At 47.0% G+C, this 24,610-nt stretch overlaps 1 protein-coding gene across 2 annotated transcripts; it reads left to right on the top strand.

Annotated features, from left to right (window-relative positions):
- On the top strand, positions 1 to 14,378 carry ccnb1 (cyclin B1). 2 transcript variants are annotated; one of them, XM_055631831.1, is made up of 9 exons: positions 1 to 196; positions 2,549 to 2,674; positions 3,079 to 3,168; positions 6,782 to 6,952; positions 8,566 to 8,724; positions 9,402 to 9,638; positions 11,035 to 11,175; positions 11,257 to 11,367; positions 14,151 to 14,378. In XM_055631831.1, exons 1-9 carry the CDS (start codon positions 20 to 22, stop codon positions 14,259 to 14,261), a joined length of 1,323 nt encoding a protein of 440 aa, XP_055487806.1. In that variant the 5' UTR covers positions 1 to 19; the 3' UTR covers positions 14,262 to 14,378. The 2 variants fall into 2 exon arrangements, with proteins under 2 accessions (XP_055487806.1, XP_055487812.1); XM_055631837.1 differs by lacking the exon at positions 1 to 196 and adding an exon at positions 1,006 to 1,041.
- The last annotated feature ends 10,232 nt before the right edge of the window (positions 14,379 to 24,610 follow it).

Below are 24,610 nucleotides of genomic sequence, written 5' to 3'. Positions count from 1 at the left end.
ACGTCAGCAATGGGGCGCCATGGTAACGCATCCCAGAGGCGGCGGCTCCGACCAATGGGAGCAGGCGGGCCGCTCGGCGGCGGCCAATGGGCGCGGGGTGGCGGGCAGTTTAAACCCCAGCTGGTCCGCGGCGCTCAGTGTTGTGTGGGAGCGGAGCACAAGTAGCAGCAGCATGGCGACGCTGAGAGTGAGCAAGGTATAGTGTCTAGTGTAGTGTGTGCAGGGCTGGAAGCACGGCGCTCAGTGTGTCTGTGGAAGCGGTGCAGCAGCAGCAGCAGCTGTGTCGCTGAGAGTGAGCAAGGTATAGTGTGTGTATCTATATATCTGTGGGAGCGGTGCAGCAGCAGCAGTGTGTCGCTGAGAGTGAGCAAGGTCAGTCTAGTCTAGTGTGTGTATCTATATATCTGTGGGAGCGGTGCAGCAGCAGTGTGTCGCTGAGAGTGAGCAAGGTCAGTCTAGTCTAGTGTAGTGTGTGCAGGGCTGGAAGCACGGCGCTCAGTGTGTCTGTGGAAGCGGTGCAGCAGCAGCAGCAGCTGAGAGTGGCCAAGGTGCAGTGTGAGCACTGAAGCAAGCCTGGCGCTGAGAGTCACCAAGGTCAGTCTAGTCCAGTGGTTCCCAACCTTTTTTTGGCCATGCCCCACCTAATCACCTCTAAAATCCTGATGCCAATGTGGTGATATATAATTATTATCATTTAAAAAGTGAACTCCGTTTCAGCTGAAGAAACTTAAAACGCCAATACCTTGGTTTAAACAAGCTTCAAAAGAACATGGCACCCATGGAAAAAGAAAAATGAAATAAACAAAAGACAGTTAAAGTTCTGAGCAAGAAATTACTAAAAAATCAGTCGCGCTCAATTGCCCCCCTTAAAAATCAAATTGCCCCCCTGTGGGGCGTACGCCCCACGTTGGGAACCACTGGTCTAGTCTATTGTGGGTGCTGGGCATGGCGTTGAGAGTGAGCAAGGTCAGTGTGTATACGATAAGTGTGTATACAGAAGTGTGTTTCTGTATACGAGACATGGCGCTGAGAGTGAGCAAGGTCGGTCTAGTCTAGTGTGTGTGCAGGGCTAGTGTGAGTTGCTGCTGGCATGGCGCTGCACCCAATGGTGCAAGCTAATGTGTAGTCTATATAGGCTTGTCCGCGGCGCTCGGTGTGAGCTGGTGGTCTTGGAGCCATGGGTGGACAAGGCAGGATGTGGCCAAGGTATGAGGTTTGGAGTCTGTTCATGTCTGCGGACGGCCAACGTGTGAAGTGCGTATAGGGCTGGTCGACGGCATGGTGCTGCGGGTGCACAAGATTTGGCCGGTGTGTGTGTGTGTGTACGCGGCGGGACGAGCTGTACTGTGCACTTATGCATTTTGTCCGGTTACTTCGTGCGAGCTCCTTTTTGAATTGATTTTTAATATAGCGTCCTGTAAAAAAGTTAAAACTGTACCATTCCCCCGAAGTTGAAGGACTTGGTGAGAGTGCAGCAAAGCTCTTGCCGCCTCGCCCATAAAGCCTGCATTATTGACTTGCAACCCGTCCAGATTTCCCCCCCCCCCCCCCCCCAGTCCCCCAACTTTGCATTTCATCCTTTCCTACGTCTAATCTCGGTGAAAAACAGCCTCCTCCCAACCTCTTCAGCTAACGCTTCCTCTTGGAACAATTCGACGGTGTTCCGGCCGCTAAAAACTGAATGTTGAGCTGCTGCTTCTGAGGGTTTGCATTGGGAATGAAGTGTGTTTCTGGAACTGAGCCCATAAAAGCAACCTTTGTTGTGGGGAATTTAGAACCAGGGGGCACAGTTTAAGAATATGGGCTATGACATTCAGGTATGAACATTGACTTCTCCGATTTCAGGTAGTCCCGACTTTCTCCTCCCCTTCTCAGCTCTCCCTCAAGTCCACTGTCTTCACCTCTTCTGTTCTTCTTTCCCACCCCACCCTCACATCAGTCTGAAGAAGGGTCTCGACCCAAAACGTTGCGTATTTCCTTCGCTCCATAGATGCTGCCTCACCCGCTGAGTTTCTCCAGCATTTTTGACCACCTACAAACCTGTACGTCTTTGGAGTGCGGGAGGAAGCCGCGGCATCCAGGGGAAACCCAAGCAGTCGTGGGGAGAACGTACAAACTGTACAGACAGCACCTGTAATTGGGATCGAACCTAGGTCTCTGGTTCTGGATCGGGATAATTGATCAAACCTAACTCTGTAATTGGGATCAAACCTAACTCTACTGCTGCGCCACTGTCTCTGGCAGGTGGGAGGAAATGCAGTCACAGGAAAAACATACAAACTCCACACAGGTAGCCTGTGATCAGGATTGACCCCAGGTCTCTCGTGCTGAGACAGCACCCCCACCACCATTGCTGTTCTTGAGATGTAATCATTTTATTAATAGATGCACTAGAATTATGATGCAAACTGTTTGTATGCAACTTTCACTGTGCATAGAATTTAGTGACCACCTGAGTTTCGGACAGGAGGGGTAACATGACTGGATTTTTCACAGGAATGGCCATTTTCGAGGTTGAACTATTTATATAATCTGCTTTCATTTGTAGGTTACTCGGGTTGGCAAAAGCAATGTTGAGCCAAATGTTCTTCAAGCAAAAGTTGCGGCAAAAATTGGCCTGAGACCTAGAACGGCTCTGGTGGACATCGGGAACCGTCCACAACCTTTAACGAAGGTATGTTGAGTGTTTTGTTTTTTCTCATTGTTGCTTAGTACAATTTGGATATTGGTAATGGGCCTGTCCCACTTGGGCGACTCTTTAGGCGACTGCCAGGGACTATTTAATGGAATTCACCTATGACACCTGGCGACAAACTGCGTCAACCTACGACAACTTAGACAACACCTACATCGACCTACAAAACCTACAACAGCAAAAATTGTCGCCGAATAAATTTCAGCATGTTGACAATTTTGCGGCAGAAGTCGCCCAAAAAAAATTGCCTGAGTGGAACAGGCCCACAATGAGTCCTGAGAAACCTTATGGGCTACTTCAGCGGAGTGTTTTGTATTTAAAAAAGTGGTGAGATAATCAACTTGTGCTGTCGTGAAATGTACTTTTGATTTGGACTTTTGCAGGGGAAAAGTACTGTGGTCGCGAAGGCTGAACCAGCCAAGGTTGTTAAACCTGCCGTTCCACTAACTGAAATATATGAAGACTTATCAAAGGTAATTTGAGGACTCTTGGCTATTGCAGAATAGAATGGCAAGTGTTAAGTCTTTTGCATTTGCATAAATACTCTAAACTTTGTACCTTTTAACATTGCAATAAAGTTAAACTTGACCCCCCCCACCCAACCACCCACCCACCCGTCCTGCTATAATATAACTAGATCGGAGAAGTTGGACTTTAAAATCCAAAGTCCCCGTGTGCAAGTGACTTCACAGCAAATGGCAGTATACTTAAGCATGGCTTCCAACGTGTCCTCGTGGAAAAGGCCACCGACCAACATTAACAACATGAGTTTAAGAAGGAACTGCAGATGCTGGAAAATCGAAGGTAGACAAAAATGCTGGAGAAACTCAGCAGGTGAGGCAGCGTCTATGGAGCGAAGGAAATGGGCAACGTTTCGGCCCGAAACGTTGCCTATTTCCTTTGCTCCATAGATGCTGCCTCACCCGCTGAGTTTCTCCAGCATTTTTGTCTATTAACAACATGGGTGTGGCCTATTTCCTGCTCCTCTGCCTTGGCGACCGCCCAGACCATCTTCCACTTGATGATGTTGAATGCTATTTATTGTCATTCAAACCTAGGTTTGAACGAAATTTCATTTCTGCAGTTTTTTACATTACAAAAAAACCAAAGACCCAAACTTAACACAGTTTACATAAACATCCATCACAGTGAGTCTCCAACACCTCCTCACTGTGATGGAAGGCAAAGTCTTTATCTGTTCCCTTTGTTCTTCTCCCGCGGTCCAGCAGTCCACCTGCAGCGTCAAGGCGAACTGGGACTCTCAATGTTAAAGCCCCCGGCGGACGATGATAAGTCCTGTGGCCGTTTAAGCCACGCCGGGCGATGTTAGGCCCCGGCTCCATGTCCGTTAAACGGCGCGTTTCCAGCGGGAGAAGTTGCAGTTGCGGAGCTTGGGAAAGCGGTCTCCCACCCAGGACCTGTGGGTCAATGATGGAGCAGGTCCAATGGATCACGATGTGCAAGTCGACACAACCAGGGCGAAAGCGTACCCAATGTTGCCCTCCTCCTGGTGGCTGCCTTTTTGTGTGGCTTCATCCCACTGAACCAAGTGTCATTACCTGCTGAGGTTCTACCTGTCCCAGGTGTTGAAGGAAGGGCCTGGCACTAATGTCACACAGCACCAGCCACCAAGACATTGCTCCACCACCTGCCCGTTGGAAATGTTCTTCCAGGCCAACGTCTTTGACCAAAAGTCTCGGGCAGTGGCCAGCACAGAACATCCTGCAGGACAAGGACTCTATGGCTCCTGAAATGTGATTCCCTGGTAATATGCCCCATCGTCAGAGCTCCAAGTACCAAGGCCACGCTTGGCTGTTGGGGTAAGGCCCTCCTAGTCAGATAATTCTTGTACAGTCAGTGTTGCCCCTGATGCATGCTCCCCTTTGGACAGCTAGCATGGAGAGGTGTAAGAAGGAACTGCAGGTGCTGGTTTTGTCCTGCGTTCTACGCTGGCGGCAATGCGTCAGCACGAACAGACCCTCGCACACGGACTCTCCCGCAGCTCCGGGCCTCACTCACTCGCCCTCCCACACCGGCAATGGGCCCCAACTGTGCTTCATTCTATGCCAGATCCACGCCCTGAACAAACGCTTCTGGACTTTATCGAGGATCATAAGCTTGCCTGCCTCCAAGACCACGAGTCTGAGATTGCCGCCACGAGGAGCGGCGCCAACATCCACCGCCTCAGGTCATGGAGGCGGGCAAGCTTGTGATCCTTGATAGAGACCACAGAAACTGCCGGAGCTGCCGACTTTCACCGCCTCCTTGGGGCCGCTGTCACTGACCTACACTGTCTCCCCGGGGCCACCGAAGCTGCTGCGCTGTCGCGTATATCTACTCCACCCGTGACTCTGCCGACCCTCTCCGCTCCTCTCCACCGTCGCCTCACCCGAGTTCCAGGCCCTCTACCTCCACGATGTAAACTCCCACACCACGCGGCCTGACTGCTAGGTCCCTCCTATAGTGGTGATGGGTCTTCCCTTCTCAATGGGATGTCCTCATTTTTAGGGAACAGGGGTTCCCCTCTCCCATCATCGATGAGGCCTCACTCGTGTCTCCTCGGTACCCTGCAGCTCTACCCAAAGATCTTATAGCAGAGCAAGATGGGTTACTCTCATGCAAAAGTGTAGTACGCTCATGAATGTGTGTTCCTTCCAGCACAATCTAGTCCATTGTATGCTCGCTGAATAAAACCATGCTTAAGTTATACATCATTTATAACTCATGGGTGAAATTCTACAATTCGATAACCCCACCATTCCACTCTCTGGTTATAGGACTCATTTTAGCAAGCAACTGCCCCTGCATATCTATGTTCACAGGTTTACAATTTTTTACAATGTTTATTATTTAATGTCCCTTGTCTGGTCTGAAATAAAGTTCAACATTGGATATAAAAATCAGAATAAATATAATTTTGTGTGTTACATGATTATATACATCTATATCACATTCATGAATGTGTGCTCCTTCCAGCACAATCTAGTCACTTGTATGCTCGCTGAATAAAACTATGCTTAAGTTATACATTATTTATAAATCTTGCTTAAACAAATTTAATTTTTTGTGAAATTCTACAATTAGATAACCCCACCGTTACAGACCGATCTCATTCCACTCTCTGGTTATTGGGAAGACCAGACCCCGTTTATTGTGGAGAAACAACTCCATAGAAAAAAGAAAATAAGCACAAAAACTTTAAGTAACATTTCAGGGCTAGAGCAACTGTAATCTTCATATTGCTATTATTTTCCCAAATAGTGCAGATGTGAACAGCGTGATTACATTAATGCGATTAGATGACTGAATTACAGAGTGCAAGTGTAATACAAAATCAACTCAAACACAGCCTATGAACCATTTAAAAATAAATTATTTAAAAAACATAAAAAAAAAAAAAACACTATTACCAGAGTCAAATTTTATTCTTGACAAGAATTAACAGAGGTGAGAACTAACAGAATTACACCTAAGATCCTATAACTCTGCTATAAGATTACATTGTGGGTCGGGTCGGTAGGATCAGGTTACTAAAATGGGCTGAGAAAAAAACCCAGGATTCCCTCGGTTGCGTACTACACGTCAGCCCATTGTATTTCGCAGGAGTAGCCTATAGCCTATCTTGCTGGGAGGGACATGATGAAACTCCTTAACAGATTTGCTGACCTTTCAGAGACAGGACATCAAGAGCTGCTGGAAGCTCTCAACTCTGTGAAGGAAGGACGCTATAAGATCTTTGGCTCTACCTTTTTATAAAGACCATGCCACTCCCCCGTAGCGGTAGAGTCACTGCCTTACAGTCCTCCCGACTCCCTGTACCACCCCCGTGATCAGCTGTCGCATACAATTATTGCACAATCTTCTGACATTCCAACCTCAATAGACAATAGGTGCAGGAGTAGGCCATTCGGCCCTTCGAGCGGATCATCCCCAATCAGTACCCCATTCCTGCCTTGAATTTCATTGTCCATTCATTGTCATCCTGGCTGATTGTCCCCAATCAATACCCCATGCCTGCCTTCTCCCCTGATCCCTCTAGCCCCTCTACGCTGAATGTACATTGACTTTTGCCGCCGTTGTTTGCAGGTTCCAGTGCCGCCACCCATTGAAGCAATAGACTGTGTATCTGACGACTTGTGTCAGGCCTTCTCTGAAGTGCTGCTCCCTGTGACAGATGTCGATGCAGATGATGGCGACGACCCCATGCTGTGCAGCGAATACGTCAAAGACATCTACAAATACCTGCGGCAGCTGGAGGTTGGTTATAAAATTCATCCAAGATATATTCTCAATGCTAATCTGAGGAAAGACATTCTTGCCATAGAGGGAGTACAGAGAAGGTTCACCAGACTGATTCCTGGGATGTCAGGACTTTCATATGAAGAAAGACTGGATAGACTCGGCTTGTACATGCTAGAATTTAGAAGATTGAGGGGGGATCTTATAGAAACGTACAAAATTCTTAAGGGGTTGGGCAGGCTAGATATAGGAAGATTGTTCCTGATGTTGGGGGAGTCCAGAACAAGGGGTCACAGTTTAAGGATAAGGGGGGAATCTTTTAGGACCGAGATGAGAAAAACATTTTTCACACAGAGTTGTGAATCTGTGGAATTCTCTGCCACAGAGGGTAGTTGAGGCCAGTTCATTGGCTATATTTAAGATGGAGTTAGATGTGGCCCTTGTGGCTAAAGGGATCAGGGGGTATGGAGAGAAGGCAGGTACAGGATACCGAGTTGGATGATCAACCATGATCAATTGAATGGTGGTGCAGGCTCAAAGGGCTGAATGGCCTCCTCCTGCACCTATTTTCTATGTAATGCCAAATTGTGTTCTGCGGATTAGATTCTCTTCCAGCCGCACTCACCGTTTCCTAGACCACTCGTCTCTCTTGTGCCGTTCTGGTCTCCAATGCACTCTTAAACACCTCCCAGTCTGGAGGATGTGCAATTTTAAGTTTTGCCAAAAATCTTTACTGCTCTCATGTAAATGATCATTGCAATGGTAAACTGAATATTCATGGTTTCTATGTTAACGAGCATTTGAAAGCCCGTTATTTAATCTTGCTTTGGCAATTGTCGTTATATTTAATGCTCCATAACCAGCAAATATGTTGAGGTAGCCTTGGGCGAGCTTTTAGATTTAGGGACACAGCAAGGAAACTGGCTCTTCGGCCCGACACAATCCACATCAACTGCTGACCATCTGATCCCATTGCACCATAAAGGCAATTTACAGCACCCGAGGCCGGGATCGAACCTGGGACTCTGGTCTTGCGAGGCGGCAGCAGCTCCATTACTGCGCCACTGTGTAGCCCTGTTAGTGTGGAATAAGTAAAGGTCTTGGATCCAACTTCATCCCCCGCAGTGGGAATGGGCTGGGTTCCTAATCTGTGTTTTTTTTATTTTGGGGCATGGCAGCGACAAGGAAAGAGCTGCTGCCCTTTAAAATCTGACCTTGGACTACTGATGTTTAGGAATACTAGGATATTGGGTGCTTAACTATAGATGATGTGGCAGCGCAAGTCAGATAGTCTTCCCTCATTACTACAGACCTCTTCTCTAACGGGAGGTCGTTAACATTGACAAGCAATTGCCTCCATGACACTAGTGCAGTGATACACTATTAAGCAATGTAACAACCAGCCTTTTAGTATTTTGAGCTTGCAGTAACAAAAGTATGTTGAAAATAACTTTGTATTTGAATGTCTCCTTTCACGAAGTGACCACTGGTTGATTGGAGCAAATCCCTTACTCTGTGGGATCCCTTATAGTGGTCAACATGAAGGTAGAGGCTTTGCTCTAAAGTAGAATTTATTTATTTTTGTTGCTAAATATGCTTTATAATTCTCCCCCCCCCCCCCCCCCTTTAAGATGGAGCAGCCCATCAGGCCAAGGTTCCTCGAGGGCAAGGATATAACGGGGAATATGCGCGCTATCCTGATCGACTGGCTCGTGCAGGTTCAGAAAAAGTTCCAGCTGCTTCAAGAAACCTTGTACATGACTGTGTCAATCATAGATCGATTCCTGCAGGTAAGAATGTCTCGTGGACTTTGAATTGTCGAATGGGACACCTGGATAGAGTGGATGTGGAGAGGATGTTTCCACTAGTGGGCGAGTCTAGGACCAGAGGTCATGGCCTCAGAGTTCTTTAGAAAGGAGATGAGGAGAAATTTCTTTAGTCGGAGAGAAGTGAATCTGTGGAATTCGGTGGCAAACGCCTCCGTTGCCGTGCTGTGGAGAGGATGAAAAGGAGGCCATTAGGACTGTAAACTCATATCTCACCGGGGACTAACTTTACCGAACCAATTTACTGTTGTGTGGTGTCTTTTTTAAATTGCTGGGTTTATTTCCTCCCACAAATATGTGATTCTGTTCCATTCTGTTTTGTAGTCCGTTTGCACAATCTGCAAGCATTGCCACTTTTTATTTCACTGCACATCTCGTGTGTGTTTGTGACGAATAAACTTGACTTGACTTGTCAATGGACATTTTTAAGGCAGATAGATAGACTCTTGGCATAGCTGGCAGGGGTGGGGGGGGGCAGGAGGAGGCAGGAGAATTGGGTTAGGATGGAGAGATAGATCAGCCGTGATTGAATGGCGGAGTAGACTTGTTGGACTGAATGGCCTAATTCTGCTCCTATCACTTATCAACGTGCCCTTTCCACCCCGTGTGGCAGAAGTCCTAATGCAACTGTCGCCTCCTAGGACAGCCCCGTGACCAAGAGGAATTTGCAGCTGATTGGCGTGACGGCAATGCTGGTGGCCTCCAAGTACGAGGAGATGTACCCTCCGGAGATTAGCGACTTTGTCTACATCACGGACCACACCTACACCTCGGCTGCGATCCGCGAGATGGAGAGGAGGATTCTGCAGAAGCTCGACTTTTCTCTCGGCCGCCCTCTACCTCTACACTTTCTGCGGCGAGCTTCAAAGATCACGGGGGTTAGTCGACCATCTCAATTGCCTTCATGGGGGAAGCATTGTGTGACAATGGAGTTGAAAGATTCTTCCTTGCTGTATATATTACTCTCCAATAGACTTGCTATCACTTCATCAGGGGTAACCTGGCCAGTCCGCCACTGGCTATATCTTGCTATAGCCCCTATAGACAACAGGTGCAGGAGTAGGCCATTCGGCCCTACGTGCCAGCACCGCCATTCAATGTGATCATAGCTGATCATCCCCAATCAGTACCCCGTTCCTGCCTTCTCCACATATTCCCGGACTCCGCTATCTTTAAGCTATGATTGAAAGATACATCATGGAAATGGGCCCTTTAACACTTGCCCAAGGCAGGGTGGTGGAGTTGCTGCTTTACAGTACCAGAGACCCGGGTTCGATCCTGACTGCGGGCGATCCCAGTTACTGGGTTTCCCCGAGATCTCCAGTGTCCCCCCCCCCCACTTTTGTAGGTTAATTTGCTTCGGTTAAAGTTGTAAATCGTCCCTAGTGTGCAGATTACTGCTAGTGTACAGGGATTGCAAGTCTCAGTGTGCTGAAGGGGCCTGTATCCGTGTCGTATCGCTAAAATTGGATGGAATTCCATTCTACATTTGGATCCGAGGAAGGGTCTCGACCTGCAAAGTCACCCATTCCTTCTCTCCAGCGATGCTGTCTGTCCCGCCGAGATACTCCTGCTTTTTGTGTATCCATGTTTGGGGTATTCTGTCCATACAGAGCCTAGACCATGCTGACCGTCAGTCGCCCTGAGATGTGTCAAAGGCCGGAGAATGGGGTTGAGGGAAAGAGTCAGAAGGGTCTTGTCCCAATGTGCCGTTTCTGCTTTACAGATTGATCCCTGGGAAGGCGGGACTGGGATGTCATATGTGGAAAGATTGAAAAGACTAGGCGTGTATTTACTGGAGTTTAGAAGGATGAGGGGGATCTTATAGAAACATATAAAATTATAAAAGGACTGGACAAGCTAGATACAGGAAAAATGTTCCCAATGTTGGGCGCGTCCAGAACCAGGGGCCACAGTCTTAGAATATAGGGGAGGTTGTGAAGACTGAGGTGAGAAAAAACTTTTTCACCCAGAGAGTTGTGAATTTATGGAATTCCCTGGCACAGAGGGCAGTGGAGGCCAAATCACTGGATGGATTTAAGAGAGGGTTAGATAGAGCTCTATGGGGCTAGTGGAATCAAGGGATATGGGAAGAAGGCAGGCACGGGTCATTGATAGGGGACAATCAGCCATGATCACAATGAATGGCGGTGCTGGCTCGAAGGGCCGAATGGCCTCCTTTCTGCACCTATTTTCTATGTTTCCTTTTACCATTTGGATCTTGCTATATCTTGTTAAATTACTAGACTCCTCTGTTTATAACCCTAATTGCAGGTCACCTCCGAGCATCACACCCTGGCCAAATACTTCATGGAGCTGACTATAGTGGACTATGAAATGGCGCACTATCCCCCATCTCGGATTGCAGCTGCTGCTTTTTGCCTTGCTCAGAAGGTCCTGAGTGTGGGCGAATGGGTGAGTGTTAAACCACTTGGACTTTTTAATAAATGTTTTAATGCGCTGCTGCTCTTGACTATTTTGACGTCATTCTTTCAGACCCCACTACTGCAGTACTACATGGACCATAAAGAGGAGGATCTGGTGTCGGTGATGGAGCACATTGCCAAGAACATTGTCAAGGTCGACCAGGGCCTCACTAAGCATCTGGTAAGCCTGTCTGTAACTCTTGCTCTCCATCAATGCCTCGTGCTATACATCTCTGCCTCTTAATGAGGTGTAATGTCCAAAGGCCAAACTGGTCAAAGGAGCACTGAAGTCCATTGCATCCTTGAGCAGCAAAATCTTCAGATGTTGCTTGCCCAAAGGCAACATTGTTGCAACTAGATCATTACTATCGAGTCCCACAGTTTTGTCATCCATCCCCTTGTTTTTTTTTTCAGTTTAATTATAGACTTTAACATAAGGGTAAAGCTTGCAGGTATAAGCTTTGGAATTGATCATTTCAACGCACTGTCTTTTACCCAGAGCAGGGGAATTGAGAACCAGGGGACAGAAGTTTAAGGTGAGGATGTCAGAAAATGTAATGGGAACCCAAGGGGCAACTTTTTTTTTTAATTTATTTTAAATCGCAAAGGGTGGGTGGTGTATGGAACAAGCTGCCAGAGGAGGTAGTTGAAGCTGGCACTATCACAACGTTTAAGGAACATTTGGACTGGTACATGGATAGATTTAATGGGATATGAAGTAGGTGAGACTAGTGTAGGCGGGGCATGTTGGTCCAAAGGACCTGTTTCCACGCTATCACTCTGGGTCAAGGGTTCCCAGCCTGGGTTAAATTTTGCCTACCCAGCGGGGTAAATTTGTTGATTCGGGATTTGTACTTTTTTGCCCCCCTCATTGACTGACTGTTTGGTTCTGGTATACCAGTATCTGTTCATTAGTTCATAAATAAGTGAAATAACATTGTTATGTGCTATTAAAGTTGCCTGGGGCAAACATAGAAACATAGAAATTAGGTGCAGGAGTAGGCCATTCGGCCCTTCGAGCCTGCACCGCCATTCAATATGATCACGGCTGATTATCCAACTCAGTATCCCGTACCTGCCTTCTCTCCATACCCCCTGATCCCCTTAGCCACAAGGGCCACATCCAACTCCCTCTTAAATATAGCCAATGAACTGGCCTCAACTACCCTCTGTGGCAGAGAGTTCCAGAGATTCACCACTCTCTGTGTGAAAAAAAGTCTTCTCATCTCGGTTTTAAAGGATTTCCCCCTTATCCTTAAGCTGTGACCCCTTGTCCTGGACTTCCCCAACATCGGGAACAATCTTCCTGCATCTAGCCTGTCCAACCCCTTAAGAATTTTGTAAGTTTCTATAAGATCCCCTCTCAATCTTCTATATTCTAGAGAGTATAAACCAAGTGTATCCAGTCTTTCTTCATAAGACAGTCCTGACATCCCAGGAATCAGTCTGGTGAACCGTCTCTGCACTCCCTCTATGGCAAACGGGACAAAAGGTTGGGACCCCCTGGTCTAGATGAAGTTAGCCAGCAGAGGTAAATGTGAGACTGAAAAGCTGGTCATGGCAAATGTCATGTCATAGTACGGGTGCCATGGGTTATGGGGCAAAGGCAGGAGAAGGGAGCTGAGAGGGTAAAGGGAGATCCGCCATGATTGAATGGCAGAGTAGACCTGATGAATGGCCTAATTCTGCTCCTGTCGCCTTCTGGCCTGGTTTAGCATCATGAACGTCCAGGAGCAGCATCACTGGCCATCACTGGCTCTGACCTCCCCACCATCGAAGGGATCTATGGTAGTCACTGTCTCAAAGGCAGCCAACATCATCAAAGACCCACCTCATCCTGGCCACACACTCATCTCACCACTGCCATCGGGAAGAATGTACAGGAGCCTGAAATCTGTAACGTCCAGGTTCAGGAACAGCTTCTTCCCTTCGCCCATCAGGCTATTAAACACAACAACCTCATAAGCTGTGAACGACAATAGACTATTATTATTATTGCACTGTTTTTTTTTCTGAGTTTTTGTTATGTTATTTATTATGTTGTGTTGTGCTGCAGCAAGTAAGAATTTCATTGTTCTATCTGGGACATATGACAATAAAACACTCTTGACTTGAACATACAAGCTCCGTACAGACCACACCCATAACCAGGATTGAACCCGAGTCTCTGGCGCTGTAAGGCAGCAGCTCTATCGCTGCCACCCAAATTGCCGCACGTACCTTTGTACAATGAAGTTCCTTTGCATTTCAGTCAAATCTTACGACACTGCACTTCCAAAGCCATCTTGCACCCTTCAACTTGAAAATGGTGGAGCCTGGTCAGGGGATGCTGTTGATGGCCTCCATTGTGCTTCAGGTCATGTCTGATCTGCACATTCAGCCTCTTGGAGCAGCACATCCTGTTGGTACAGGATGGGCCATGATCACTTTGAATAGAGGGGCCAGCTTCTGAGGAAAGTGCATAATCCACTGTGAAGATGCTCTCACTTTGATCAGCTATGGGCTAGGGTGAAATATCACTGGGCACTGATCACGTCAATGAAGTACCAGGTCTGATGTGATTTTCCTCTGCCTCGTAATCGGAAAAAACAGAAGTCTATTAACATAACCAGAATGGCTATTTATTGAAGTCTTGGACGTTGAATACTTTTATCAAGTCGGTGGTACAGCAGTGGAGTTACTGATTACAGCACCAGAGACCTGGGTTCAATCCTGACTACGGGTGCTGACTGTACGGTGTTTGCCCTGTGACCTGTGTGGGTTTTCTCCAGGAGCTCTGGTTTCCTCTCACACTAAAGATGTACAGGTTTGTCAATTGACTGGCTTGATATAATTGTAAACTGCCCCTAGTGTGTGTGTAGCATAGTGTTAGTGTGCGGGGATCACTATTTACGTGCTGTATCTCTAAACTAATTTTTTGCAACTGGATGCTGGTGTTGTAACTTTCTTTCATGTTCTCTGCAGACCATCAAGAACAAATATGCCAACTGCAAGCTTCTGAAGATCAGCACCATTCCACAGCTCAAATCTAGTGTGATTATAAACTTGTCCAAACATCTGATCACTCGTAAATAACTTCCCTACCACTTCTTGTATAGTCTTCCCCATGCACGTTTCGCAGCACTATGTGCTACTGTAAATAAATGTAGTTACTATTTTACTTTCACCAATAAATGGCATTTTTAAAAAGTTTAGTGCCAGTCTGAGTTTGATAACTAATTGAATTTGAGTTGAGCTCTACCTCTTGCAGTGGTAACCATGCAGTCTGTGCTGGGCTGTCCTCGGGGGGTGTCAATGCCGCAGTCAAAGTTTCTGGTCCAGTACACCTGTTTAATCTCAGAGCAGCAGTAGTCGTACAGCGTGGAAATTGGCCCTTTGGCCACTGAGCAACATGTCCCAGCTACACTAGTCTCACTTGCCTGTTTTCGATCCATATCCCTTTAAACCTGCCCTATCCATGTACATGTCTAATGTTCCCTTAAACAATGCAATAGTCCCTGCCTGAATTACCTCCTCTGGCAGGCACAAAATGCTGGAGTAATTCAGTCTGAAGAAGATTCTCGACCCGAAAAGTCGCCCATTCCTACTCTCCAGAGATGCTGCCTGTCCCACTGAGTTACTCCAGCATTTTGTATCTACCTTCGATTTAAACCAGCATCTGCAGTTTTTTCCTACCTCTGACACCCATCACCATTTGCATGGAAATGTTACCCCTCCAGTTCCTGTAAAATCTTTCCCCCTTCACCTTAAACCTATGTCCTCTGGTTCTCGATTTCCCCCCGGTCTGGGCAAGACTCTGTGCACAAATCCAATCTATTTCTCTCGTGATCTTATACACCTCTCATCCTCCTGCGCTCTGTCTGCCCAACTTCTCCCTGTACCTCAGACCCTCTAGTCCTGGCAGCATCCTTGTAAATCTTCTCTGTACCCTTTCCAACTGACCTACTTTCCTGTAACATGGTGCCCAATACTGAACACAAACCGGAAGCAGGGTCCGTGCGGCGGTCAAGTGAGTGACGTGAAGTTCGCGCGTGACGTACGGCGTCAAGGCGGCTGCGGGCCGGCAGGCCGTTGCCGCGTGGAATTTTTAAACACGGTCAGTTTTTCGGAGCCCCGCGCGCGCGATGTCGGGACCAGCTCCTCACAACTCCATACAGCTCCGGCGATCGAAGTGGGACCAGGCCCCGCGAGGCCGTACGGCTCAAGCGACCACGTTAGGTCACGCTTGCCGCATGGAGTCGCATGCTGGTGGGACAGGCCCTTAAAAGTTCTTTGCTTAATAAAGATAAATGCAATTCAGTATTTCTTAGTCGCCCAACACAGAACCAGGCCCTTCAGCCCACATCACCCAACATGTCCCATCTACACTAGTCCCACCTGCCTGCTTATGACACTGAACCTGTCCTGTCCAAATGTTTCTTAAATGTTGTGATGCTCACTACCATTTAATCTTGGCCTTGTTAACCTGCCTGGAAAATGCAAATTCATAATGGTGGTAAGCTGGGATCAATTTCTTGAGGTGGGGGGGGGGGAGAGGAGGAGAGAACTAACGGAGGTAGCAGGTATTTGGTTTCCAGTAACGTTAAAGGAAAGTGAGAGGGGATCCAGTTAATTTCCTTCTCCTGTATAAATATCAATTTCCCTCCACCTGCCATAGCCATCCTTATACTTATAACCATATAACAATTACAGCACGGAAACAGGCCATCTCGACCCTACAAGTCCGTGCCGAACAATTATTCTCCCCTAGTCCCATCTACCTGCACTCAGACCATAACCCTCCTTTCCTTCCCCATCCATATACCTATCCAATTTATTTTTAAATGATAAAATCGAACCTGCCTCCATCACTTCCACTGGAAGCTCATTCCACACCGCTACCACTCTCTGAGTAAAGAAGTTCCCCATCATGTTGCCCCTAAACTTCTGAACCTTAATTCTGAAGTCATGTCCTCTTGTGTGAATCTTCCCTACTCTCAATGGGAAAAGCTTATCCACGTCAACTCTGTCTATCCCTCTCATCATTTTAAAGACCTCTATCAAGTACCCCCTTAACCTTCTGCGCTCCAACGAATAAAGACCTAACTTGTTCAACCTTTCTCTGTAACTTAGTTGCTGAAACCCAGTTCTTTAGACTGTAAAACAGTAATACACTAGGTCATGGGACATGACAATTGCAGATAGACAGCACTCGAGGTTGGGATTGAGCCTGGGTTAAATGTTCAATAGAAATGACCAGATATTCCACTGGTACTGCCCCACGTTGAGTCCCTACTGAAGTTCAAATTATCCTTTTTTCGCCTGTTGACAATCAAAATAATCTGCGGCTTCATCCTAGAAATAGCGCCTGGCCTTTGAAGGTGTTCTGAATATTGAGTTGCGGCTAAAGGTGTAAATGTGAAGATGTTTTTTCTGCAGTGTAGAACATCGGGGTTCAATTCATGGGACATAGAAAGGAAGGAGATGGTCACTTGCACAGGGTTGGGCTGGGGTCTGGTTAAAGTGAGGAATTATGGTTGTAGATTTGACTAGGCCAAAAACAAGGTGTGATTACTGTGTAGAAAAATACAGATTTATAACAATATAAGTAAATAAAAGCCACGGGATGTACAATCCAGTTAATCATGGGTTAACACCGAAGATAGATGCAAAATGCTGCAGTTAGTCGGCTGGCCAGGCAGCATCTCTGGAGAAAGATGGGCGGCGTTGCCCTTCAGAAGTTGCAGTTGTACAAGATGTTGGTGAGACCACATTTAGAATATTGTGTTCAGTTCTGGGCAACATGTAATAGGAAAGGTATTGTCAAGCTTGAAAGGGTTCGGAAAAGATTCATGAGAATGCTGCCAGGACTAGAGGGTGCGAGCTATAGGGAGAGGTTGAGTAGACTGGGTCTCTATTCCATGGAGCGCAGGAGGATGAGGGGACATCTTACAGAGGTGTACAAAATCATGAGAGGAATAGATCGGGTAGATGCAGAGAGTCTTTTGCCATGAGTAGGGGAATCGAGAACCGGAGGGGTTCAAGGTGATGGGGGCAAGATGTAATAGGAATCCGAGGGGTAACCTTTTCACACAAGGTATGGTGGGTGTATGGAACAAGCTGCCAGTGGAGGTAGTTGAGGCTGGGACTGTCCCATCATTTAAGAAACAGGTAGACAAGTATATGAAAAGGACAGGTTTGGAGGATTATGGACCAAGCGCAGGCAGGTGGGGCTAGTGTAGATGGGACATTGTTGGCTGGTGTGGGCGAGTTGGGTCGAAGAGCCTGTTTCCACACTGTATCACTCTATGATTGAAGAAGGGTTCTAACCAGAAGCGTCACTCATAATCATAATTATACTCTATTAGCCAAGTATGTTTCGGAACATACAAGGAGTTTGATTTGCCATACAGTCACACCAATAAAAAGCAACAAGACACAAAATACATTTTAACATGAACATCCACCACAGTGACTCCTCCACATTCCTCACTGTGATGGAAGGTGTAGAAAAGTTCAACCTCTTCTCTTCTTTGTTCTCCCGCGGTCGGGGGCCTTGAGCCTGCCGTTAACGGGACGATCTTGGCTCCGGCGCTCGGGCCCTCCATGTCGGGGCAATCAAGCTCCCACATCGGGGGGGGATCTCAGCTCCCCGTGCCGGGTGATCAGACTCCGAGTCGGGCTTAGTCAAACCTCCTGCGACTTTGGAGATCCTAGGCATCGGTCTCCACCCGAGACTACGAGCTCCTCAATGTTGGGATCCGCAGACGTTGGAGCGTCGATCCCAGCGGTGGGGCTCAAAGTCAGTCTCGAGCAAGGCCGCCAGCTCCATGATGTTAGGCCGCAGAGCGACTGGAGATACGATCCGGAAAACAATCGCATCTCCGGCAAGGTAAGAGATTGAAAAAAGTTTCCCCGACTCCCCGCATAAAACAAACCAGAGAACATTAACATCATCCTTTTTCACCAGAGATGCTGCCGGGGTCCCGCTGAGTTACTTTGTCTATCTTCATTATAAACCAGCTTTGGCAAGTCCTTCCTATGCATTTTTCCCAACCCCTACCTTTTGCTTATTGCTATTCCAATTATGAAGCAGCAACTAAGTGTGGGTGGGGACTGAAGTTACAATTAAATGCAATTCAGGGGTGAAAATGTACCAAGTGAATGCACAGGAGGGTAAATGGACATAGTTTTCCGAATTTGCTATTTATCATGGAATGGTTCATTTATCTTGTGGTGGTGAAGAGGCCTGCGTGTCCCCATGATTCCGGGACGATGCTGTTGGAAGCACCAGCTGCTGGTAGGGCCACCCATCGCGGTAAGGTCGAGGATGAGGGTCCAAACTAAGAACGATCCAACCTACAAGACCTCAATGGCGGACCAGGCGGACAAAGGTATCTTGAACTCAACTGCTGTGAAGGCTGCAACAGGTCTATCAGCTCCAATTGTCTTGGTTCCCCTGCCATTGGAGTTAGTTAATTGATTTGTGAAGGACCGTGTGCTTCTTGGAGTGGAACATCAAGTCGACCTCGAGGGACAGCCACGACGACACGTTCCCAATAGGAGTGACTCCCTAATTCTACTGCCGAGCCTTGCAAGTTTTCACGAAAGCACACCAATGCCGTCTGCCTCTGCACCGTTACACACCTGATGTTTGGCATATCCCCAACAACGCTCAGAAAATTACCCATGAATCTGCCCATGACCGTAGTACGTCTTTTTCGTTGAGTGATCTATCTTGATCGCGCCCAAACCCCCTGCCCTTTAGAAACATAGAAACATAGAATATAGGTGCAGGAGTAGGCCATTCGGCCCTTCGAGCCTGCACCCCCATTCAATATGATCATGGCTGATCATCCAACTCAGTATCCCGTACCTGCCTTCTCTCCATACCCCCTGATCCCCTTAGCCACAAGGGCCACATCTAACTCCGTCTTAAATATAGCCAATGAACTGGCCTCAACTACCCTCTGTGGCAGAGAGTTCCAGAGATTCACCACTCTCTGTGTGAAAAAAGTTCTTCTCATCCCGGTTTTAAAGGATTTCCCCCTTTTCCTTAATTAGCTGTGACCCCTTGTCCTGGACTTCCCCAACATCGGGAACAATCTTCCTGCATCTAGCCTGTCCAACCCCTTTATCCCTGTCGCTTAGGCTAGTCCATTCTCGTGCCGAGGGGTTCGATAGTGGAATGGCCCGACCGTTGGGAGCCCCCACAGCTCCATAGATGCTGCCTCACCCGCTGCGTTTCTCCAGCATTTTTGTCTACCTATTGATAAATGGTAAATGGTTTATTCTGGGTCTCCAAAACGATTCTCTTCCACCAGTGAAGGCCCTCCAAGCCTTTTAAGAAGCCTAAAGAACAGCTCCATCCAGGACCGCAGGAAATCGTAGGGTTGTGGACGCAGCCCAGACCCACACATATAAACCTCCCATTGTCTCCATTTATACCTCATGCTGCCTCGGCAAGGCCTGGAGAACTGTCAATCCAGGGGTGGGGGTGGGGCAGTAGGATGGACTGTATCCATTCAAAAATCATTTAGAATGGATACAGAGAGTAACTTTGTCACATGAAGTTTGTTAGTCTTTGAAATTCTCAGTCCCGGAGGGCAATGGGACTGTGGTGATTTGAATTTTGTACATAATTGAATAAAATGATTTGGCGATCAGGTGGAAAAGGTGATCTTTACAACTCACAACTCTCTGTGAGAAAAAGTGTTTCCTTGTCTCCGTTCTAAATGGCCTACCCCTTATTCTTAAACTGTGGCCCCTGGTTCTGGACTCGCCCAAAATCGGGAACATGTTTCCTGCCTCCAGCGTGTCCAAACCTTAAATAATCTTATATGTATCAATAAGAACCCCTCTCATCCTTCTAAACTCCAGAGTACAAGCCCAGCTGCTCCATTCCTAAATTTCTCAGATTCACACAGAATTCCACAGATTCACCACCCTCTGCCTAAAGCAATCCCTCCTCATCTCCTTCCTAAAGCAATGTCTAATTCTGAGGCTATGACGTCTGGGTCCTAGACTCTCCCACTAGTGGAGACATCCTCTGCACATCCACTCTATCCAGGCATCAAAGGTTATGGGGAGAAGGCAGGAGAATGGAGTTGAGGGGGAAACCTAGATTAGCTGTGATTGAATGATGGAGTGGACTCTGTGTGCCGACAGGGCTTATTCTGCTCCTGTCAATTGTGAACATGAAAAGGTGTGCACACCCTCATAAACCATCCAGCCACCCATCCCACCTGACACCTCCACCCCCCCCCCCCCCCCCCCCCCCCAGACCTGTGGACAGTCAGCTCTTCCCATACATCAGTCACCTCGGGACCCACATAACCGACCAGACACACATTAATCTGTCCGTGGGTTCCGACCTGAAACGTGCCTGACCCACTGCCTTCCTCCAGCACTTTGTGCTTTGCTCCAGATTCCAGCATCTGCAGTTCCTCGTGACTATGAATCTGAATGTGACTGAAATGTGTAACCTTCTTAAAAGGCTTGAAGGGCGACTCTCTAAACCTATTTCACTGGTTGGAGAAGGTAGAGAGAGAGATTAGATTTGGAGACTCAGAATAAACCATTTACCAATAAATCATTTAGAATGCATACAGAGAGTAACTTCATCACATTACTGTATCTGAATTTGTACTGTGGTGAATAAAATGATCCGGGGATCAGGTGGAAAAGGTGATCTTTAGCTATAATAATATACTTAAATCTCTATTCTTAACCTATTGTTACAAACTGACATTCACCTTAGCCCCTCTAATTAATGTCTACTCCGCTATTCTCCAGCGATGCTGCGGGCATCAGGGGTTATTGGGGAGAAGGCGGGAGAATGGAGTCAGGAGGGAGAGATGATAGATCAGCCATGATTGAATTGGCGAAGTAGACTCGACGGGCCGAATGGCCTAATTCTACTCCTATTCCTGACTGACGACCTTATGCTGCCTGAACCCGCTGAGTTACTCCAGCACTTTGGCCTTCTTTTGTACGATACCATCTGCAGTTCCTTGTTTCTCTATTTGATTTAAATGTTGACCTTTGAGAATTTGGAGCATGAGGGAATGCAAATGGATTTTTTTTGACAATCATTGCTTAGTAAGTTTGACTTTCCAATGTAATCAACCATCTTTGGGGGGGGGGGGGCAGTGAATCCCCAGGGAAATGTGTTTTCATGTGTTTTGTTCCCTGAATAAAGTTGAGGACTGTCTCATTGCCAATACACTTGGACCATTGGCGTTGGCTGTCTGTCGCCAGGCTGGGCGCCGATTGGTCATGAATGCTGGACAAGCCCAACCCCAACTGCGGGCCGGCTTTAAAAGGGCCGAAGGGCTGTTGGAGCAGCTTTATTTGTTGGTTGGTTGGTTGGTTGGTTGGGTCAGCAACCTAGAGAGAGAGAGAGAGGGGGTTGAGAAAAAAAATGGCTTCGCGATTCAGACAGGTGAGTTGTAGTTGAGTGAAGGTTGGTCGGGGTGAAGCCCGCGTCTAGTGCGGGTGTTGGGCGCTACAGGGGAAAGGGGGTCTCGAACTCACGGCGCTCCGGCTGCTGACCGTTCACCACGGTGCGGTGCGGTGCGGCCCGGCTCCAGACCGGGACATCCCATCCCACCCCATCCCCCATGCCTTGCCGCCCTGATGTGTTCAGTGTGTCCTGTGTCCACCACTTACGCGGTATTTTCAAACACGCCGCCCTTGGCTTCATCAAGGATTCCGCCGCCGTCTCTCCTGTCTCTCTCTATATCCTTCACACTTATCTCCTGTCTCTGTGCTGCTGAATCTCCGTTAAGTCCAAAATAAATTCCAGTCAAAATGAAGTGTAAAACACTCTGCTCGGTAGGGCGGTGTTGCAACATGTGGCATTTAAGAGGCGTCTACATAGATGCGACTGTCTGTCTGTCTGTCTGTGTGTGTGTGTGTGCAAACGGAAAAGCCTTGGTCTTGGCTTCATGACGTTGTACAGACATTGTGGGCTGAATGGCCTGTTTCGTACTGTTATCTGTAATGTTGAATTCTTAAACTACCCCCCCCCCCCCCCCCCCCTGTCCCTTTTTTGTAAGCTAGCAACCACCCTTTTGATTTTTTTAATTGATTTGGGTGTGAAGTTAAGGACAAGGTGCTGGAGGTGCTTGGTGTGGGTCAGGCAGCATCTATCTGGTGGTGCAGTGGGTGTCATTCTGACTATGTTTATTGTCTGTATGTTCCCCCTGTGACTGGCTTTTCAGATTTCCACCTATATTCCAAAGGTGCACAGGGTTATAGGTTAATTGGCTTTGGTAAAAAAAAACCAGTGAATTGTACCTGGTGGCTAGGATAGTGCGAGTGTATCAGGATTGCTGGTTAGCATGGACTTGGTGGGCTGAAGGGCCTGTTTCTGTGCTTCTCTGAACTAACCTGCGGAGGGAATGGATAAGATGATGTTTTGGGTTGGGCCTCTACAGCCTTTGTTTTACAGCTGTGTGTTGTTTAAATTTGATTTGATTTTGCCTTGTTATAGAGATCTTTATCTCATCCCTTGACTTCTCCCACTTAAATATCCTCCATAGTGAACACAGGTAAGATTCATTAAACCTTGCCAACGGTGCCTATGTTAAGCACATATTGCTGTAGTAACTCTGGGTCAGGCAGCATCTCTGGAGAAAATGGATGGGTGATGTTTTTGGGTTGGGACCCTTCTTCAGAACATCACCCATCCATTTTCTCCAGAGATGCTGCCTCATCAAATTTTAATGATGAGGATTTGGTAGATTGTTTCCCTTGCATATCAAAGCCTTTGTTTTCATGTGTCTTGGATTTAATAATCCCTAATTAGATCTGCAGTGCAGGTTAGGATTTTGCCTGCTTTTTGAGTCTGGTCTGCACACCTTGCCTGCTGCTCCCCAATATAAAATGCACAGAAGCTCAAATAAATGAGGGCAAACAAGAACTTTACTTTTCACTTTTTTGTACCGTCTTGCCTTTGTTCATTGTTTATACACTAAATCTCTTTTACACCTATGTTTTGTTTGACGAAGCCCTGGACATTATGCCATATAATCAATAAAATTGAATTGGTGACCAAAATCTTGAGGTGGTTTGAAATTGTGGTGATACTAATTTAGCTACTTCGGAGTAATCCCCACAATCTTAAAGTTAAATGCTGACATCTTCCATAGTTCAGGCACAAAACCCAGGTTCGATCCTGACTATGGGTGCTGTCTGTACAGCGTTTGTACGTTCTCCCCGTGACCTGTGAGGGTTTTCTCCAGGTGCACTGGTTTACATAACCAGTGCACCTAACCATCTAAATCTATCCTATCCATGTACCTGTCTAAATACATAGACACGTAGAAAATAGGTATGTGCAGGTGAACCTACGCCATCGGCCCATCGAGCCAAAACTGCTCCAATACCCATTCAATATGATCATAGGCTGCCTCTCCTCCAAATCTCGGAAGGCTTTCTTCATGCCTGTACCTGCTTTTTCAGTCTCCATAACCACCATGATCCCTTTAGCCACAAGGGCCACATCCTAACTCCCTCTTAAATATATGTCACCATTGTAAATATCTGGGGTCCGGGCACTGAGCCTTGCGGAACTAGCCTCAATTCTACCTGTTAATTCTGCTGGCAGAGAATTCCACACCCCCAATATCATGTGATTTTGCACCACTAATCTCTGTACCAAAGGCTGTCCAGATAAATGTTTCTTAAATTTTTTCAAAAAATCCCGGAAATGCAACTCAGCTGGACCGATCAGTCATCTTTCTGGAGCTATTAAAGGATGGGTAACATTTCAGGTCAAGACCCATCACACAAAAGTCCTACAATTGTCTTAAACATTGGGATAGCCCCTGCCTCAACTACCTCCGCCGGCAGCTCGTTCCATACACTTACTACCCTTTGTGTAAAAAAAATGACCCCTCAGATTCCCATTAAATCTTAGTCCCCGTTTGGCCAATGTCCATCTAAATCTATCCTATCTCACCGTAATACCACGTATAGGAGTAGGCCATTCGGGCCCATCGGCCTTCTCGAATTCCATCCAACTCGGTATCCTGTACCTTCTACGCAAGATACTCTGTGTGCCTCAACTACCTGATTTATTCCACTCGTGTGTAAATGTCATGTTTTGGAAATTTGCGGGTCAGTCATCTTGAAAAAGGGATGGGTAACTTGGTGCCAATCACACAAAAGTCTACAATTCCAGGTTTCCCATGCGCAGCTCGTAACAGATGTCCATTTAATAAACCTATATCCTCTGGTTCTCGAATTCCTCTATCAAAGACCTGTGATTCCACTCGTGTGTACCTTGGAAGAAAGAGTGTGTCTTTCCAGCCCATGGTGGATATTAAAAACAAAAAGAGTCCATTGTATGGCATCAAGTTGCCCTTAAAAAGGTGAAGCTGCTTCATTGTCCCAATTTCTACAAATTTTATGTTGTCCTGTGATTAATGATTTGTTTA

The sequence above is a fragment of the Leucoraja erinacea genome, chromosome 3, assembly GCF_028641065.1.
Source record: "Leucoraja erinacea ecotype New England chromosome 3, Leri_hhj_1, whole genome shotgun sequence".
NCBI classification, from domain to species: Eukaryota; Metazoa; Chordata; class Chondrichthyes; order Rajiformes; family Rajidae; genus Leucoraja; species Leucoraja erinaceus.
This window is presented reverse-complemented; position numbering and strand designations above follow the sequence as displayed.

Excerpts from the sequence above, each read along its gene's own strand:
- ccnb1 (XM_055631831.1), top strand. The coding sequence starts at position 20 with ATGGTAACGCATCCCAGAGGCGGCGGCTCCGACCAATGGGAGCAGGCG. Across the intron at positions 2,675-3,078 it reads GTCCACAACCTTTAACGAAG|GGGAAAAGTACTGTGGTCGC; the intron begins GTATGTTGAGTG and ends GGACTTTTGCAG. Across the intron at positions 9,639-11,034 it reads GAGCTTCAAAGATCACGGGG|GTCACCTCCGAGCATCACAC; the intron begins GTTAGTCGACCA and ends CCCTAATTGCAG.